Source organism: Trachypithecus francoisi, unplaced genomic scaffold, assembly GCF_009764315.1.
Source record: "Trachypithecus francoisi isolate TF-2019V2 unplaced genomic scaffold, Tfra_2.0 Lachesis_group7, whole genome shotgun sequence".
Lineage (NCBI taxonomy): Eukaryota > Metazoa > Chordata > Mammalia > Primates > Cercopithecidae > Trachypithecus > Trachypithecus francoisi.
Window position 1 is genome coordinate 78,906,295 of NW_022681472.1, and position 18,844 is coordinate 78,925,138.

The 18,844-nt window shown below is 39.0% G+C and overlaps 1 protein-coding gene across 1 annotated transcript in view; it reads left to right on the plus strand.

Annotated features, from left to right (window-relative positions):
• Positions 1-18,844, plus strand: part of FER1L6 (fer-1 like family member 6) — a 177,417-nt gene that overhangs the window by 29,128 nt on the left and 129,445 nt on the right. Inside the window, 2 exon segments of the mRNA XM_033202929.1 lie at positions 1,723-1,762; positions 1,765-1,830. Of these exon segments, the coding sequence (XP_033058820.1) occupies positions 1,723-1,762; positions 1,765-1,830 (106 nt within the window).

The window sequence follows — 18,844 nt, forward strand, 5'->3', positions numbered from 1 at the left end:
TCTTCTCTCGGCTACATGGCCTACATTCCCTCCAGGTCTCTTAGTAGTTCCTTGTTTTGTGGTTTTTATTTTTAGTGACAGGGTCTTGCTATGTTGTCCAGGCTGGCCTCAAACTCCTGGGCTCAAATGATCTTCCTGCCACAGCTTTCCGAGTAGCTGACACTACAGGTGTGTGCCACCACACCCAGGTTCTCTCCATGGTATTTAACTTCCTCCTAGAGAGTAAACTCAGCCTCAGGAAGGTGAGATAGGAGGCTAGTTAACAGTCAGTGGATAGAGTGGTAGGAGGAGGGTATGCTAGATGACTAAGATCCAGCACTGAGCCTCACCCTGTTCGACATTTTCTGGTCACAAGGAACATTTCCTAGGAAGACTGGCATCACAGTAGCTTCTGTATAAAAGAAGGGGGTATCATTCACCTAATGGTATGGAAACCCTTTGGCTCTCTGAGGCACCTGTCTAGGGCTCTCGACTCAATGGAGCTCTTGATCCCTGGGGCCACAATTGCTTTATTTCCTTAGATTGTCCTTATGGCCATTTCTGCAGAGTTCAACAAATCCAGTTGCAAAACCAGGAAGCACAGAATGTATGGCTCCAGTTGACTTGGCCTCTTAGCTCAGAAATGTAATGCTGTGTCAGTGGATCCAGCAACATCCACTCCCTGAAGCATCAGCCTTTTTCCTTGTCAATAAGAGTCATTTGCAAATAATTGTGTATTCCCTTGTGATGACTATTGTCTTATGACTTGTTATAGTCTAGTCTTCCAGACTGTGGGCTTCTTGAGAAGGCAGCCTTGTTGGAAACCAGGCCTTGAGTCTTGGCTGACTTTACTTTGCTGTGTGTGACCTTGAGAAGCTGCTTAGTATCTCTGAGCATGAGTTTATTCGGGTAAAAGGTAGAGGTTGGAGTAGATGAACTCTAAGGTCCTTTTGAATATGAAGGCACCTGTGATTCTGGGACCTATGTACCCTTCACAGCAGCACCCACAGTGCATGTAACCCACCCTGGATACACATGATTGGCCAGTGCTTATAGGTGTGACCAATCTGCTGTTTCTTTTTATCTGGGCTTGCTTATTTGGGGAAGTAAGGTTTGATTCTGGTCAGTGTTAATGCATTGGGTTAATACATGTTTGAGTTTAAAAAGCACTGGGTCTGTGATGAGTGTACTTGGGAAAATTACTTGACAACCTCAAGCTTTAGTTCCCTCAGTTTTCTTATCTGTTAAATGGGAATGATCCAAATTTTGGCCTCTTAAGGTTGAAAGGTGGAACAAATAACATACTGTATCTGACTACCCTGTGTAAGCCATAAAGTGAGGCTCAAATGTGAGGATTTTATACTGTAATTCTGTTTCTTGTCTTTGATTTTCTGTTTTCTGAAACCCCAATCTCCAGAAGGTCATTCCAAACCCGTGTTTCACCAGCGGCATCCTAGAAACATGTGCACACCAAGTTTATTTGTTAACATAAGAAGAGTTTTGTTTTAAGGTAGAAGCTCAGAAGGTTGAGACGGCATCATTGTAGATGAATGACTAAATTTGGATCTGCAGTTTGCAGATCCTGATTCATCCATTTGATTTGGGGGGAAATGCTGTGCCATTTCAGGCTGAAACAGACCCAAATGTTTATAAATTATGCTGGATGAGGCCAGCATCACAAAATCAGCTTCCTAATGAGAGAAAAAGCCAGTTCTGCCTAATAATTTTGTTTTCTTTCTGTAGATTGTACCAGAAAAAAATGAGGAATTTTTACTCTTTGGAGCATTTTTGAAGCTACCATGATTGACCGGAAGATTGGAGATAAACCCATCAGCTTTGAAGTTTCTATTGGTAAGTACAGATAAGCGCAGTGCCAGGCACATAGCATGGATTTAGTACCTATTTCTTGAATAAGTGAGTTAGTGCCTTACATGAAGGTAATAGCACTCTGGTGGAGGTGTGCATCTCAGATTGAGATGAACAATTCCTTGTCTACCCTATTGTCAATATATAGGGGATAGATTTATTTTCTTTTAAATTTAATTTTGAAGTTTTTTGGGTATATAGTAGGGGTATATATTTATGGGATACATGAGGTTTTGATATAGGTATACAATATGTAATAATCCCACTAGTGTATATAGGGTATCTATCACCTCAAGCATTTATCCTTTCTTTGGTTACTAACAATCCAATTACACTCTTTTAGTTATTTTAAAATGTACAATAAGTTGTTGACTGTACTCACCCTGTTGTACTATCAAATACTAGATCTTATTCATTCTATTGAATGATTTTTTTTTTTTTTTTTTTTTGAGACGGAGTCTTGCTCTGTCGCCCAGGCTGGAGTGCAGTGGCGCAATCTCGGCTCACTGCAACCTCCGCCTCTCAGGTTCACGCCATTCTCCTGCCTCAGCTTCCCCAGTAGCTAGGACTACAGGCGCCTGCCACCACGCCCGGCTAATTTTTTGTATTTTTAGTAGAGACGAGGTTTCACTCTGTTAGCCAGGATGGTCTTGATCTCCTGACCTCATGATCCGCCCACCTCGGCCTCCCAGCGTGCTGAGATTACAGGCATGAGCCACCACGCCCGGCCTGAACGATTTTTTTGTACGCATTAACCATCTGCACTTCTCCCCTGCCTCCCACTACCCTTCCCAGCCTTTGGTAACCATCATTCCACTCTCAATCTCAGTGAGTTTAATTGTTTGAATTTTTAGCTTCTCCAAATGAGTGAGAACATGTGAAGTTTGTCTTTTGGTGCCTGGCTTGTTTCACTTAACATGATGACCTCCAGTTCCATCCATGTTGCTGCAAATGACAGGATCTCATTCTTTTTCATGGCTGAATAGTACTCCATTGTGTATATGTATCACATTTTCTTTCTCCATTCATCTGTTGATGGACATTTAGGTTTGCTTCCAAATCTGAGCTATTGTAAACAGTGCTATAACAGACATAGGAGTGCAGACATCTCTTTGATATACTAACTTCCTTTCTTTTGGATATACATCCAACGGTGGGATTGCTGGCTCATATGGTAGTTCTATTTTTAGTTTTCTGAGGAACCTCCAAACTGTTCTCCATAGTGGTTGTACTAATTAGCATTCCCATCAACAGTGTATGAGGGTTCGCTTTTCTCCATATCCTCACCAGCATTGTTATTAACCTGTTATTTGGAGACACGCCATTTTAACTGGTGAAATGATATATAATTGAAGTTTGATTTACATTTCTCTGATGGTTAATGATGCTGAGCACCTTTTCATATGCTTGTTTGCCGAAATGTCTATTCAGCTCTTTTACCTATTTTAAAATCAGATTATTGGTTTTTTTTTTTTCCTATAGAGTTGTTAGAGCTCCTTATATCTTCTGGTTATTAATCCCTTGTCAGAGAGGATGCAGATATTTTCTTCTGTTCTGTGGGTTGTCTCTTCACTTTATGAATTGTTTTCTTTGCTGTACATCAGCTTTTTAACTCGATGTGATCCCATTTGTCCATTTTTGTTTTGGTTGCATATGCTTGTGGTATATTACTCAAGAAATCTTTGCCCAGACCAATGCCCTGGAGAGTTTTCCCAGTGTTTTCTTGTAGTAGCTTCATAGTTTGAGGCCTTAGATTTAAGTCTTTAATCCATTTTGATTGGGTTTTTGTATCTGGTGGGACATAGGGGTCTAGTTTCATTCTTCTGCATATGGCTATCCAGTCTACCCAGCACCATTTATTGAAGAGACTGTCCTTTTCCCGACATATATTCTTGAGACTTGTCAAAAATGAGTTCACTGGCTAGGCGTGGTGGCTCACGCCTGTAATCCCAGCACTTTGGGAGGTTGAGGTGAGTGAATCATGAGGTCAGGAGTTAGAGACCATGGTGAAACCCCGTCTCTACTAAAAATACAAAAATTAGCCTGGCATGGTGGTGTATGTCTGTAATCCCAGCTACTCGGGAGGCTGAGGCAGGAGAATCGCTTGAACTTGGGAGGCTGAGGTTGCAGTGAACCAAGAGTACCACTGCATTCCAGCTTGGGTGACAGAAAGCGACTCTGTCTCAAAAAAAAAAAAAAAAAAAGCTCACTATAGATGAATAGTTTTTCTGGGTTCTCTATTCTGTTCCATTGGTCCATGTGTCTGTTGTTATGCCAGTACCATACTGTTGTGGTTACTACAGCTCTGTAGCATAATTTGAAATCAGGTAGTATGATTCCTTCAGTTTTGTTCTTTTTGCTTAGAATATCTTTGGCTATTCTGTGTCTTTTGTAGTTCCATGTAAATTTTAGGATTTTTTTCTATTTCTATGAAGAATGTCATTGGTTTTCATAGAGATTGAATTGAATCTGTAGATTGCTTTGGGTAGTGTGGATTTTTTTTTTTTTTTTTTTTTTTTTTTTTTTTGAGGCGGAGTCTCGCTCTGTCGCCCAGACTGGAGTGCAGTGGCCAGATCTCAGCTCACTGCAAGCTCCGCCTCCCGGGTTTACGCCATTCTCCTGCCTCAGCCTCCCGAGTAGCTGGGACTACAGGCACCCGCCACCTCGCCCGGCTAGTTTTTGTATTTTTAGTAGACACGGGGTTTCACCGTGTTAACCAGGATGGTCTCGATCTCCTGACCTCGTGATCCGCCCGTCTCGGCCTCCCAAAGTGCTGGGATTACAGGCTTGAGCCACCGCGCCCGGCCGGATGTTTTAACAATACTGATTCTTCCAATCCATGAACATGGAATATGTCTCTATTTTTTTGTGTCCTCTTCAATGTATTTCACCAGTGTTTTATAGTTTTCATTGTGGAGATCTTTCACTTCTTTGATTAAGTTTATTCCTAAGTATTTTATTTTATTTACAGCTATTGTAAATGGGATTACTTTCTGGATTTCCTTTTCACATTGTTCACTGTTGGCATATAGAAATGCTACTGATTTTTAAATGTTGATTTTGCATCCTGAAACTTTACTGAATTTGTTGATCAGTTCTAACAGTTTTTTGGTGGAGTATTTAGGTTTTTCCAAATATAAGATCATATCATTGGCAAACAAGGATTATTTGACTACTTCATTTCCTGTTTGGATGCCCTTTAGTTCCTTCTCTTGTCTGATTTCTCTCTCTAGGACTCCCAGTATCATGTTGAGTAACAGAAATGAAAGTGGCCATCTTTTTCTTGTTCCAGCTATTAGAGGAAAGGCTTTCAGTTTTTTTTCATTCAGTGTGAAACTAGCTGTGGGTCTGTCATATATCGCTTTTATTGGATTGAGGTATGTTCCTTCTGTATTCAGTGTTTTGAGAGTTTTTCAATCACGGAGATGTTAAATTTTATCAAATGCTTTTTCAACATAAATTGGAATGATCGTATGGTTTTTGTCCATTCTGTTGACATGATGTATCATATTGATTTGTGTACATTGAACTGTCCTTGCATCCTTGGTATAAATCCCACTTGGTCACATTTTTAATGTGTTGTCAAATTTGATTTGCTAGTATTTTGTTGAGGATTTTTGCATCAATGTTGATCAGGGATATTGGCCTGTCATTTTCTTTTTTGGTGTGTTTTTGTATGGTTTTGGTCTCAGGGTAACACTGGCCTTGGAGAATGAGTTTGGAAGTATTCTGTCCTCTTCCATTTTCTGTATTGGAATTCTTTTTAAAAATATTTTAAAAATATCAGTAGCCTTTGTAATACAAGTAGTTTTTGGTAACATGGATGAATTGTATTCATCCATGGTGAAGTCTAGGATTTTACTGCACCCGTCACCTAAGTAGTGTACATTGTACCCAGTGTGTAGTTTTTTATCCTTCGTCCTCTTCTACCCTCTTCCTTCTGAGTCTCCAAAGTCCATTATACCATTCTGTATGATTTTCATATCTATAGCTTAGCTCCTGCTTATAAGTAAGAACATAGGGTATTTGGTTTTCCATTCCTGAGTTACTTCACTTAGAATAATGACCTCCAGCTCTATCCAAGCTGCTGCAAAAGACACTATTTTATTCTTTTTTATGGCTAACTAGTATTCCATGGTGTATATATAACACATTTTCTTTAGCTACTCATTAGTCAATCGGCATTAAGGTTAGTTCCATATCTTTGCAATTGTGAATTGTGCTGAAACAAGCATAAACATGCAGGGGTCTTTTTGATATAATGACCTTTTTTCCTTTGGGTAGATAACCAGTAGTAGGATTGCTGAATTGAATGGTAGATCTACTTTTAGTTCCTATGTTTTCTTCTAGGATTTTTGTGGTTTCTGGTCTTAGATTTAAGTCCTTGATCCATCTTGAGTTGATTTTTGTATATGATACAGATCCAGTCTTATTCTTCTATGTGTGGCTATCCAGTTTTCCTAGCACCATTTATGAAATAGGGTGTTCTTTCTCCAAATGACGATTTTGTATGCTTTGTCAAAATTCAGTTGGTTGTAAGTATTGGCTTTATTTCTGGGTTCTCTATTCTGTTCCACTGGTCTATGTATCTGTTTTTATACCAATAACATGCTGTTTTAGTAACTATATTCTCGCAGTATAACTTGAAGTCAGGTAATGTGATGCTTCCAGATTTGTTCTTTTTGTTTAGGATTGCTTTGTCTATTTGTGCTCTTTTTTGGTTTTATATGAATTTTAGGATTGTTTCTAATTCTGCGAAAAATGATTTGATATTTTGATAGGAACTGCGTTGAATTTCTAGATTGCTTTGAGTAGCATGGTCTTTTTCACAATGCTAATTTTTCTAATCCATGAGCATGAGATGTGCTTCCATTTGTGTCATCTATGATTTCTTTCAGCAGTGTTTTGTAGTTCTCGTTGCAGAGATATTTTACCTCCTTGGTTAAGTATATTCCTAGTTTTTTTTTTTTTTTTCTTTTTTTGCAGCTATTGTAAAAGGGATTGAGTTTTTTATTTGATTCTCAACTTGGAAGTTGTTGGTATATAGCAGTGCTATGGATGTGTGTACATTGATTTTGTAACCTGAGACTTTGATGAATTTGTTTATCAAGTCTAGGAGTCTTCAGGGTTTTCTAGGTACATTATATGATTAGCAAACTGCAATAGTTTGACTTCCTCTTTTTCAATTTGAATGCCCTTTATTTCTTTCTCTTGCTTGATTGCTCTGGTTAGGACTTTCAGTATTAAGTTGCACAGAAGTTGTGAGAGTGGGCATCCTTTTCTTGTTCCAGTTCTTAGGGGAAATGCTTTCAAATTTTCCCTGTTCAATATAATGTTGGCTGAGGGTTTTTCATATAGGGCTTTTATTATTTTGAGGTATGTCCCTTCCATGCCTACTTTTTTGATGTTTTTTTAATCATAAAATGATGCTGTATTTTAATGAATACTTTTTCTGCATCTCTTGAGATGATCATATGGTTTTTAATTCTGTTTATGTGATGTATCACTTATATTGACTTTCATATGTTAAACCATCCCTGCATCCCTGGAATGTAATGCACTTGATCATGGTGTATTTTCTTTTTGATGTGCTGTTAGATTTGGTTTGCTAGTATTTTGTTGAAGATTTTTGCATCTGTGTTTATCAGGGATATTCGTCTGTAGTTTTCTTTTTTCGTGATGTCCTTTCCTGGTTTTGGAATCAGGGTGATATTGGCTTCACAGAATGAGTTAGAAAGAATTCCCTCTTTCTCAATCTTTTGGAACAGTTTCAGTAGAATTGGTACTAGCTCTTTTATGAATGTCTGGTAGAATTCAGCTGTGAATCCATCTGGCCCTAGGATTTTTTTGTTGTTGGCATTTGTTTTTTTTATTGCTGACTCAATCTCACTGCTTGTTATTGGTCTCTTCAGGGTTTCTATTTCTTTCTTTCTTAATCTAGGAATGTTGTATGTTTCCAGAAATTTATCCATCTCCTCTAGATTTTCTAGTTTGTTTGCATAGAAGTGTTCATAGTAGTCTTGAATGATCTTTTGTATTTTTGTTGTGTCAGTGGTAATGTCTCCATTTTAATTTCTAGTTGAGATTACATCTTCCATCTTCTTATTTTCTTGGTTAATATAGATAATGGTCTGTTGATTTTGTTTATCTTTTTAAAGAACCATTTTTTCTTTCATTGATCTCATATTTTTTTTGTTTTAATTTCATTTGGTTCCGCTTTGATCTTTGTTATTTCTTTTCTTCTGCTAGCTCTTTGAGTTTTGTTTTTTTGCTGTTTCTCTAGTTCCTTGAGGTGACATTGGGTTGTCAATTTGTGATCTATCAGACTTTTTGATGTAGGCATTTGGTGCTAAAAACTTTCCTTCTAGCACTGCTTCTGCTGTAGCCCAGAAGTTTTGGTAAGTTGTGTCACTATTATCATTTATTTCAAAGAATTTTTAAATTTCCATCTTGATTTCATTGTTAAACCAAAAATCATTCAGGAGCAGACTAATTTCCATGTATTTGTAGTTCTGAAGATTCCTTTTGGAATTGATATCTGGTTTTGTTCTGTGGTCTGAGAAGATACTTGATATGATTTCAATTTTAAAAAGTTTGAGACTTGTGTCCTATCATATGGTCTATCTTGGAGAATATTCCATGCTGATGAAAAGAATGTATATTCTGCTTGATGGTTATATCCCTTGATGATGTCCTTTTTGCAATGAATCTCCCAGGAGTTCTTTGAGCTTCTCGTGTTTGGGTATCTAAATCTCTAAGAAGGCCAGTGAAAATTTCCTCAATTATTTTTCAAATAAGTTTTTCAAAGCTTTTGCTTTCTCTTCTCCCTCAGGAACACCAATTATTTTTAGTTTTCACCACAATCCTATATTTCTTTGAGACTTTGTTCATTTCCTTCAATTCCTTTTTGTTTTTGTCTGATTGAGTTAATTTGAAAGCCTTGTCTTTGAGCTCTGAAATTCTTTCTTGTGCTTGGTCTAGTCTACTGTTGAAACTTTCCACTGTATTTTGTAATTCCCTTAATGTGTCCTTCATTTCCAGAAGTTGATTGGTTTTTCTTTAAAATATCCATCTCCTTAGAACATTTTTCATTCATATTCTGAATTGTTTTTAAAACTTATTTATGTTGTTCTTCTATGTTTCTTTTATATCTCCTTGAGTAGCTTGATCAATCTTTTGAATTCTTTAGTATTTCAAAGTTTCATCTTGGTTTGGATCCATTGCTGGAGACCTAGTACGATCTTTTGGGAGTGTTGTAGAACCTTCTTTTGTCATATTGCCAGAATTATTTTTCTGGTTCCTTCTCATTTGGGTAGACCATTTCCTCTAATTATTCTTGGATTTCATTTTGATTTGACTGTGTTTCTTCAAATTTTTTTTATCCTCTAAGAATTAGACTTTAATAATTATTGTTTCTTGTAGCCTAAGTCAGCTCTGGTGGCTTTAACGGTGAATAGTCTGTATGAGTTCCTTGGTTGTAGACAGTTTGTATTACGGTTTCCTCAGAGGCTCGTTGTAGTAGCCATGTGCTCGGTGTGTAAGCAAGTTCACTGTCTCCTATGGGGCTGAAATGGCAGAGGTCTCTTGAAGCCTATCTCATTCCCCTGTGGTGTGCATTTTTAAATTAACTTTTTTCCCCAGTATTTTATGTACTGGTTTGAAGAGTTCAGGTTCAGGCCAGTAGGAGAGGTGTCCATGAATAGTAACCGGTTTTGGCTAAAGCAGGTGGGTAAATGCAATACCCAGTGATCGGCAGAGGTCCCAACCTTGACAGAGGTGGCTAGGGGAGCTCTCAGTGTAATGAACTCAGGACTTATTGGGGGAAAAAGTGGAAGCCACCTCAGCTTCCATGCCAGGCAAGCACAAAAACAATCCACCTCCCAGTCACACTCCTAAACCAGTGTTCCAGCTATTCAGATCAGATAGGCACCTATTTTCATCTGCAGGAATGTTGATATTCCAAGTAGTTAGAGATTATGCATCTACCCCTCGTGCAAGCCTGAACCTTGAGGGCAGTTCTTCTGTGAGGAAGCAGACATCCAGAAAGTCTGTCAATAGGTACACCCATACAGAGCTTCTGTGAGAGAAGTTGCAGCTATGCCTGCAGTGGTGGACAAGGAGGAAAAGAAATCCCCTTCTCCAAGACCATGAATGAGCACCAGGGCTGCCTGACTGTTTTGGGGTAGAGTTACAGACTTTCCCTGCTGAGCCCAGCGCTGCAGCTGTGCCTCTGTTAAAAGAAACTTCCCACTAGCAGAAAGTTCTGGGACTCAAGGCCTGCTGTGTGGATTCTTTTGCCCCACAGGGTGCTCCCTTAATATGATGCACTGCCCCTTTCCCTCAGAGTAGGAGTCCCTGAGAGCCAAACTATTGTGAATGCTGCTGTTCCTCTGGATCTAGCCACCCAGTGGGGTTGTAACAATCCAGGCTTGTTTGTGAAAATGCCTGCAAATGATCCAGTGATATGGTCTGTCCTCAAGTCTCCTAGCAGTGGCTACCAGCACCAGTTCTAATGAGGGTGGCCAGGGGAGTGATGTAGACTCTGTGAGATTCTCTGGTTATAAATAGCCTTAATGTGTTGGCTTTCTCAAATTCTGGTTGTAGTAGTAATGAACTGATCATGTAGGCAGACTTAGGACCTCCTGTTTATCCAGGGTACCCAGCAATGCTGTTAGTTAAGGCCACGCACAAGTTTTCTCCTTCCTGAAGAATCAAAAGCAAGTTTTATTCTACCTGAAGGTGCTGTAATAGACTGTGTTGGTTGGCCTCCAGCCAGTAGGTGGTGCTTGCAAGAAAGTATCAGCTGCAGTGGTGGCGGTGGGATTTGTGCTTGCCTTATGTTGCCCAGAGGAGTAGTCTGGTGTCTCAGGCAATGGGTGGGACCACAGAGCTTCCAAATTTTGTCCTTTGTGTTATGTTACCAGTGTGGGTGGAGGCTCAAAGACAGGTGGGATCTGGGTCTGGGTCTGGCAAGTCCATACTCTGGCTCTTCACATGCAGGGCAAGCAGCAGCTCCAATGGGAAGTTAGGGAAACAGTTCTCTGACCACTGGGGCAATGTTTCAAGGAAGAGCACAGCTGCCTTTTCTGTACAGAAAAGTCCAAAGAAGGAATCGGGGGTAGCGTGCAGCAGTAAGCCCCACCCAGCTCCCACACATTGGCAAGATAGATCTTTCACCCATGGTGTTCCACCAGCAGCAGCTAGCTAAGTTCCAGGCAGTCTGCGCTCAGAACTTATAACTGCCCCAGGTCATAAGCCTTCCCTGGCAGAGACAGCAAGTACAGCTTGCAGGCCACACACCTCCCAGTTCACCCACAAAACCCAGGCTCCCAGCTCTAGCACTTGTGGCTGCAACACATTTCCCACTTGTCCCCCAGTTCTGGCCAAGGGAGTTTGTCCCCACTTGAGATTATTTTGTACTTCTCAGTTGGGGGCTTCTGTAAACCTGCAACCATCACCTGAGTTAGCTGGCAGGCTTCTAAAAGGTCCCCTGTAAGGTAGGATCAGGAATCGCTTCCCTCCATCTGTACTGGAGATCGGAAATGTATGCACAACTATTCCTGTGGCTGCGTCTACTTTTATATTTCTTTTTGCTCCCTGAATAAATTCCAGCACTTGGTAGGGTTAAGGTCTTCCTCTATGGCCTGGATTGTGAGATTCTCTGGTGGGAGTGTATATCCCAGAGGCAATTTATCCCCTCCTCACAGTCTGGGGACTTAAAATATTCTGCCTGGCTCACAGTTTACGCTGCAGCCCACTGTTTCTTTCAAAGGGTCTGTAGTTTCTTTTCAGTTTTCCTGTTAAGTTCCTGCATTGTTTCTTGAAAAAAAAGCTCACAGTGTGAATCTCTATACACTATTTTGTCTTTCCAAGTGGGAGAGTCATGGTAACCATGCCTTCAGCCCACCATCTTGAAAAAGCTTGTGTTAGTTCTTCTGTAAATGTTTGGTGAATTTCAGCACTGAAGCCATGGAGTCCTGGACATTTCTTTGTGGGGAGACTTTTTATTATGATTTGGATCACACTACTTATTACTGGTCAGTTCAGGTTTTGCATTTCTTTATGATTCAATCTTGGTAGGTTGTTGATGTCTAAGAATTTATCCATTTCTTCTAGGGTTTCCAATACGTTGGCACATAGCTGTTCATAGCAATCTCTAATGATCCTTTGAATGTTTGTGGTATGTATTGTAATGTCTCCTTTTTTATCTCTGATTTTATTTATTTGGGTCTTCTCTTTTTTTTTCAGTCTGGCTACAGGATTGTCAATTTTGTTTATCTTTTCAAAAAACCAATTTTTCATTTTGTTGATCTTTTTTATTATTTTTATGTTGTTGTTTCGATTTCATAGATTTCTGCTCTGCTCTGTATTTCTTTCCTTCTACTAACTTTGAGTTTGTTTGCTCTTGCTTTTTCAATTCTTTAATATGCATCATTAGGTTGTTTATTTGATGTTTTTCTAGTTTTTTGATGTAGGTGCTTATTGCTATAAACATTCCTTTTAGTACTGCTTTTGCTGTATCTTATAGGTTTTGGTATGTTGTATATTCGTTACTTGTTTCAAGAATTTTTTAAGTTTCCTTCTTAATTTCTTTATTGACCCTCTGGCCATTCAGGAATATATTGTTTATATGTGCTCATATAATTTCCAATATTTCTCTCGTTATTTATTTCTAGTCTTATTCCATTGTAATCAGAGAATATACTTGATATAATTTTAATTGGTTTGAATTTTTAAAGGCTTGTTTTGTGGCCTAACATATGGTCTGTCCTTGAGAATGATCCATGTGCTGAGAAGAATGTGTATTCTGTAGCCATTAGAAGAAATGTCCTATAAATATCTATTATGTCCATTTGTTCCATGGAGCAGATTAAGTCCAATGTTTTTCTGTTGACTTTCTGTCTGGATGATTTTTCCAATGCTGAAAGTAGGGTGTTGAAGTCTCCAACTATTATTGTGTTGGGGTCTATCTTTCTCTTTAGCTCTAAAAATAATTCCTTTATAAATCTGGGTGCTTCAGCATTGGTTGCCTGTGTATTTTCTTTTTATTTATTTATTTTTTATTTTTATTATTATACTTTAAGTTCTAGGGTACATGTGTACAATGCGCAGGTTTGTTACATGTGTATACTTGTGCCATGTTGGTGTGCTGCACCCATCAACTCGTCATTTACATCAGGTATAACTCCCGATGCCATCCTTCCCCCCTGCCCCCTCCCCGCTCCCCATAATAGGCCCTGGTGTGTGATGTTCCCCTTCCAGAGTCCAAGTGATCTCATTGTTCAATTTCCACCTATGAGTGAGAACATGTGGTGTTTGGTTTTCTGTTCTTGTGATAGTTTGCTGAGAATGATGGTTTCCAGCTCCATCGATGTCCCTACAAAGGACACAAACTCATCCTTTTTTATGGCTGCATAGTATTCCATGGTGTATATGTACCACATTTTCTTAATCCAGTCTGTCACTGCTGGACATTTGGGTTGATTCCAAGTCTTTGCTATTGTGAATAGTGCCGCAATAAACACACGTGTGCATGTGTCTTTATAGCAGCATGATTTATAATCCTTTGTGTATATACCCAGTAATGGGATGGCTGGGTCATATAGTATTTCTGGTTCTAGATCCTTGAGGAATCACCATACTGTTTTCCACAATGGCTGAACTAGTTTACAATCCCAACAACAGTGTAAAAGTGTTCCTATTTCTCCACATCCTCTCCAACACCTGTTGTTTCCTGACTTTTTAATGATTGCCATTCTAACTGGTGTGAGATGGTATCTCATTGTGGTTTTGATTTGCATTTCTCTGATGGTGAGTGATGATGAGCATTTTTCATGTGTCTGTTGGCTGTATGAATGTCTTCTTTTGAGAAATGTCTTTTCATATCCTTTGCCCACTTTTTGATGAGGTTGTTTGTTTTTTTCTTGTAAATTTGTTTGAGTTCTTTGTAGGTTCTGGATATTAGCCATTTGTTAGATGAGTAGATTGCAAAAATGTTCTCCCATTCTGTAGGTTGCCTGTTCACTCCGATGGTAGTTTCTTTTGCTGCGCAGAAGCTCTTTAGTTTAATTAGATCCCATTTGTCAATTTTGGCTTTTGTTGCTGTTGCTTTTGGTGTTTTAGACATGGAGTCCTCGCCCATGCCTATGTCCTGAATGGTATTACCTAGGTTTTCTTCTAGGGTTTTTATGGTATTAGGTCTAACATTTAAGTCTCTAATCCATCTTGAATTAATTTTCATATAATGAGTAAGGAAAGGACCCAGTTTCAGCTTTCTACTTATGGCTAGCCAATTTTCCCAGCACCATTTATTAAATAGGGAATCCTTTCCCCATTTCTTGTTTCTCTCAGGTTTGTCAAAGATCAGATGGCTGTAGATGTGTGGTATTATTTCTGAGGACTCTATTCTATTCCATTGGCCTATATCTCTGTTTTGGTACCAGTACCATGCTGTTTTGGTTACTGTAGCCTTGTAGTATAGTTTGAAGTCAGGTAGCGTGATGCCTCCAGCTTTGTTCTTTTGACTTAGGATTGTATTGGCAATGCAGGCTCTTTTTTGGTTCCATATGAACTTTAAAGCAGTTTTTTCCAATTCTGTGAAGAAAGTCACTGGTAGCTTGATGGGGATGACATTGAATCTATAAATTACCTTGGGCAGTATGGCCATTTTCACGATATTGATTCTTCCTATCCATGAGCATGGTGTGTTCTTCCATTTGTTTGTGTCCTCTTTTATTTCACTGAGCAGTGGTTTGTAGTTCTCCTTGAAGAGGTCCTTTACATCCCTTGTAAGTTGGATTCCTAGGTATTTTATTCTCTTTGAAGCAATTGTGAATGGAAGTTCATTCCTGATTTGGCTCTCTGTTTGTCTGTTACTGGTGTATAAGAATGCTTGTGATTTTTGCACATTAATTTTGTATCCTGAGACTTTGCTGAAGTTGCTTATCAGCTTAAGGAGATTTTGGGCTGAGATGATGGGGTTTTCTGAATGTACAATCATGTCATCTGCAAACAGGGACAATTTGACTTCTTCTTTTCTTAACTGAATACACTTTATTTCTTTCTCTTGCCTGATTGCCCTAGCCAGAACTTCCAACACTGTGTTGAATAGGAGTGGTGAGAGAGGGCATCCCAGTCTTGTGCCAGTTTTCAAAGGGAATGCTTCCAGTTTTTGCCCATTCAGTATGATATTGGCTGTGGGTTTGTCATACATAGCTCTTATTATTTTGAGGTACATTCCATCAATACCGAATTTATTGACAGTTTTTAGCATGAAGGGCTGTTGAATTTTGTTAAAGGCCTTTTCTGCATCTGCGTATGTTGAACCAGCCTTGCATCCCAGGGATGAAGCCCACTTGATCATGGTGGATAAGCTTTTTGATGTGCTGCTGGATTCGGTTTGCCAGTATTTTATTGAGGATTTTTGCATCAACGTTCATCAGGGATATTGGTCTAAAATTCTCTTTTTTTGTTGGGTCTCTGCCAGGCTTTGGTATTAGGATGATGTTGGCCTCATAAAATGAGTTAGGGAGGATTTCCTCTTTTTCTGTTGATTGGAATAGTTTCAGAAGGAATGGTACCAGCTCCTCCTTGTACCTCTGGTAGAATTCAGCTGTAAATCCGTCTGGTCCTGGACTTTTTTTGGTTGGTAGGCTATTAATTATTGCCTCAATTTCAGAGCCTGCTATTGGTCTCTTTAGGGATTCAACTTCTTCCTGGTTTAGTCTTGGGAGAGTGTAAGTGTCCAAGAAATTATTCATTTCTTCTAGGTTTTCTAGTTTATTTGCATAGAGGTGTTTATAGTATTCTCTGATGGTAGTTTGTATTTCTGTGGAGCCGGTGGTGATATCCCCTTTATCATTTTTTATTGCATCTATTTGATTCTTCTCTCTTTTCTTCTTTATTAGTCTTGCTAGCAGTCTATCAATTTTGTTGATCTTTTCAAAAAACCAGCTCCTGGATTCACTGATTTTTTGGAGGGCTTTTTGTGTCTCAATCTCCTTCAGTTCTGCTCTGATCTTAGTTATTTCTTGCCTTCTGCTAGCTTTTGAATGTGTTTGCTCTTGCTTCTCTAGTTCTTTTAATTGTGATGTTAGGGTGGCAATTTTAGATGTTTCTTGCTTTCTCTTGTGGGCATTTAGTGCTATAAATTTCCCTCTACACACTGCTTTCAATGTGTCCCAGAGATTCTGGTATGTTGTATCTTTGTTCTCATTGGTTTCAAAGAACATCTTTATTTCTGCCTTCATTTCGTTATGTACCCAGTAGTCATTCAGGAGCAGGTTGTTCAGTTTCCATGTAGTTGAGCGGTTTTGATTGAGTTTCTTGGTCCTGAGTTCTAGTTTGATTGCACTGTGGTCTGAGAGACAGTTTGTTATAATTTCTGTTCTTGCACATTTGCTGAGGAGTGCTTTACTTCCAATTATGTGGTCAGTTTTGGAATAAGTGTGATGTGGTGCTGAGAAGAATGTATACACTGTTGATTTGGGGTGGAGAGTTCTATAGATGTCTATTAGGTCCACTTGGTGCAGAGTTGAGTTCAATTCCTGGATATCCTGTTAACTTTCTGTCTCGTTGATCTGTCTAATGTTGACAGTAGGGTGTTGAAGTCTCCCATTATTATTGTGTGGGAGTCTAAGTCTCTTTGTAGGTCTCTAAGGACTTGCTTTATGACCTGGCTGTATTGGGTGCATATATATTTAGGATAGTTAGCTCTTCTTGTTGAATTGATCCCTTTACCATTATGTAATGGCCTTCTTCGTCTCTTTTGATCTTTGATGGTTTAAAGTCTGTTTTATCAGTATATTTAGGATAGTTAGCTCTTCTTGTTGAATTGATCCCTTTACCATTATGTAATGGCCTTCTTCGTCTCTTTTGATCTTTGATGGTTTAAAGTCTGTTTTATCAGAGACTAGGATTGCAAACCCTGCTTTTTTTTGTTCTCCATTTGCTTGGTAGATCTTCCTCCATCCCTTTATTTTGAGCCTATGTGTGTCTCTGCATGTGAGATGGGTCTCCTGAATTCAGCACACTGATGGGTCTTGACTCTTTATCCAGTTTGTTCATCTGTATCTTTTAATTGGACCATTTAGTCCATTTACATTTAAGGTTAATATTGTTATGTGTGAACTTGATCCTGTCATTATGATATTAACTGGTTATTTTGCTCGTTAGTTGATGCAGTTTCTTCCTAGCCTCGATGGTCTTTACATTTTGGCATGTTTTTGCAATGGCTGGTACCGGTTGTTCCTTTCCATGTTTAGTGCTGCCTTCAGGGTCTCTTGTAGGGCAGGCCTGGTGGTGACAAAATCTCTAAGCATTTGCTTGTCTGTAAAGAATTTTATTTCTCCTTCACTTTATGAAACTTAGTTTGGCTGGATATGAAATTCTGGGTTTAAAATTCTTTTCTTTAAGAATGTTGAATATTGGCCCCCACTCTCTTCTGGCTTGTAGAGTTTCTGCCGAGATATCTGCTGTTAGTCTGATGGGCTTCCCTTTGTGGGTAACCAGACCTTTCTCTCTGGCTGCCCTTAAGATTTTTTCCTTCATTTCAACTTTGGTGAATCTGACAATTATGTGTCTTGGAGTTGCTCTTCTTGAGAAGTATCTTTGTGGCGTTCTCTGTATTTCCTGAATTTGAATGTTGGCCTGCCCTACTAGGTTGGGGAAGTTCTCCTGGATGATATCCTGAAGAGTGTTTTCCAACTTGGTTCCATTTTCCCCCTCACTTTCAGGCACCCCAATCAGATGTAGATTTGGTCTTTTCACATAATCCCATACTTCTTGAAGGCTTTGTTCATTTCTTTTTCCTCTTTTTTCTTTAGACTTATCTTCTCACTTCATTTCATTCATTTGATCCTCAATCGCTGATACTCTTTCTTCCAGTTGATTGAATCGGTTACTGAAGCTTGTGCATTTGTCACATATTTTTTGTGCCATGGTTTTTATCTCTGTCAGTTCGTTTATGGCCTTCTCTTACCCAAGATCACCAAGGCAGTACCTCTACAACTCTGCAAGAGCCACAGTGTTACTAGGCTTGGAGTTTCCCCTAATTCAGATGCAACTGCAGTAACCAAATAATTAAATCACAACTCCCAAGTCCTTTCAAATATCTAGAAAGCCCTCCTAAGAAGGATGGGTGCAAACAAGCCCAGACTACAAAGACTACAATAAATACCTAACTCTTCAATGCCCAGACACCAAATAACATCCACAAGCTTCAAGACCATCCAGAAAAACATAAGCTCACCATGCAAACTAAATAAGGCACTAGTGACCAATCCTAGAGCAGCAGGGATATTTGAGCTTTCAGAGAAATCAAAATAGCTGTATAGAGGAAACTCGGTAAAATTCAGGAGAACACAGAGAAGCAATTCAGGATACTACCAGACAAATTTAACAAAGAGATTGAATAATTAGAAAGAGTCAAGCAGAAATTCTGGAGCTAAAAAATGCAACCAACATACTGAAGAATACATCAGTCTCTCTTAACAGCAGAGTTAAGCAGAAGGAAGAATTAGTAAGCTTAAAGACAGCCTATTTGAAAATACACAGAGGAAACAAAAAAAGAATAGAAAAGAATAAAACATGCCTAGAAGATCTAGAAAATCACCTCTAAAGGCAAATCTAAGAATTATTGGCCTCAATGAGGAGGTACAGAGACAGAGTTCAGGGTAGAACGTTTATTCAAAGGGATAATAACAACAGAGAGCTTCCCAACCCTAGAGAAGGATTTCAATATTCAAGAACAAGGTTAGAGAACACCAAGCAGATTTAATCCAAAGAAGACTACCTCAAGACATTTAATAATGAAAGTCCCAAAGCTCAAGGATAAAGAATCTAAAAGCAGCAAGAGAAAAGAAACAAACAACATACAAAGAAGCTCCAATATATCTGTCAGGAGACTTCTCAGTGGAAACCTTACAGGACAGGAGAGAGTGGCATGCCATATGTAAAGTACTAAACAATAACAACAAAAACCCTTTTATCCTAGAATAGT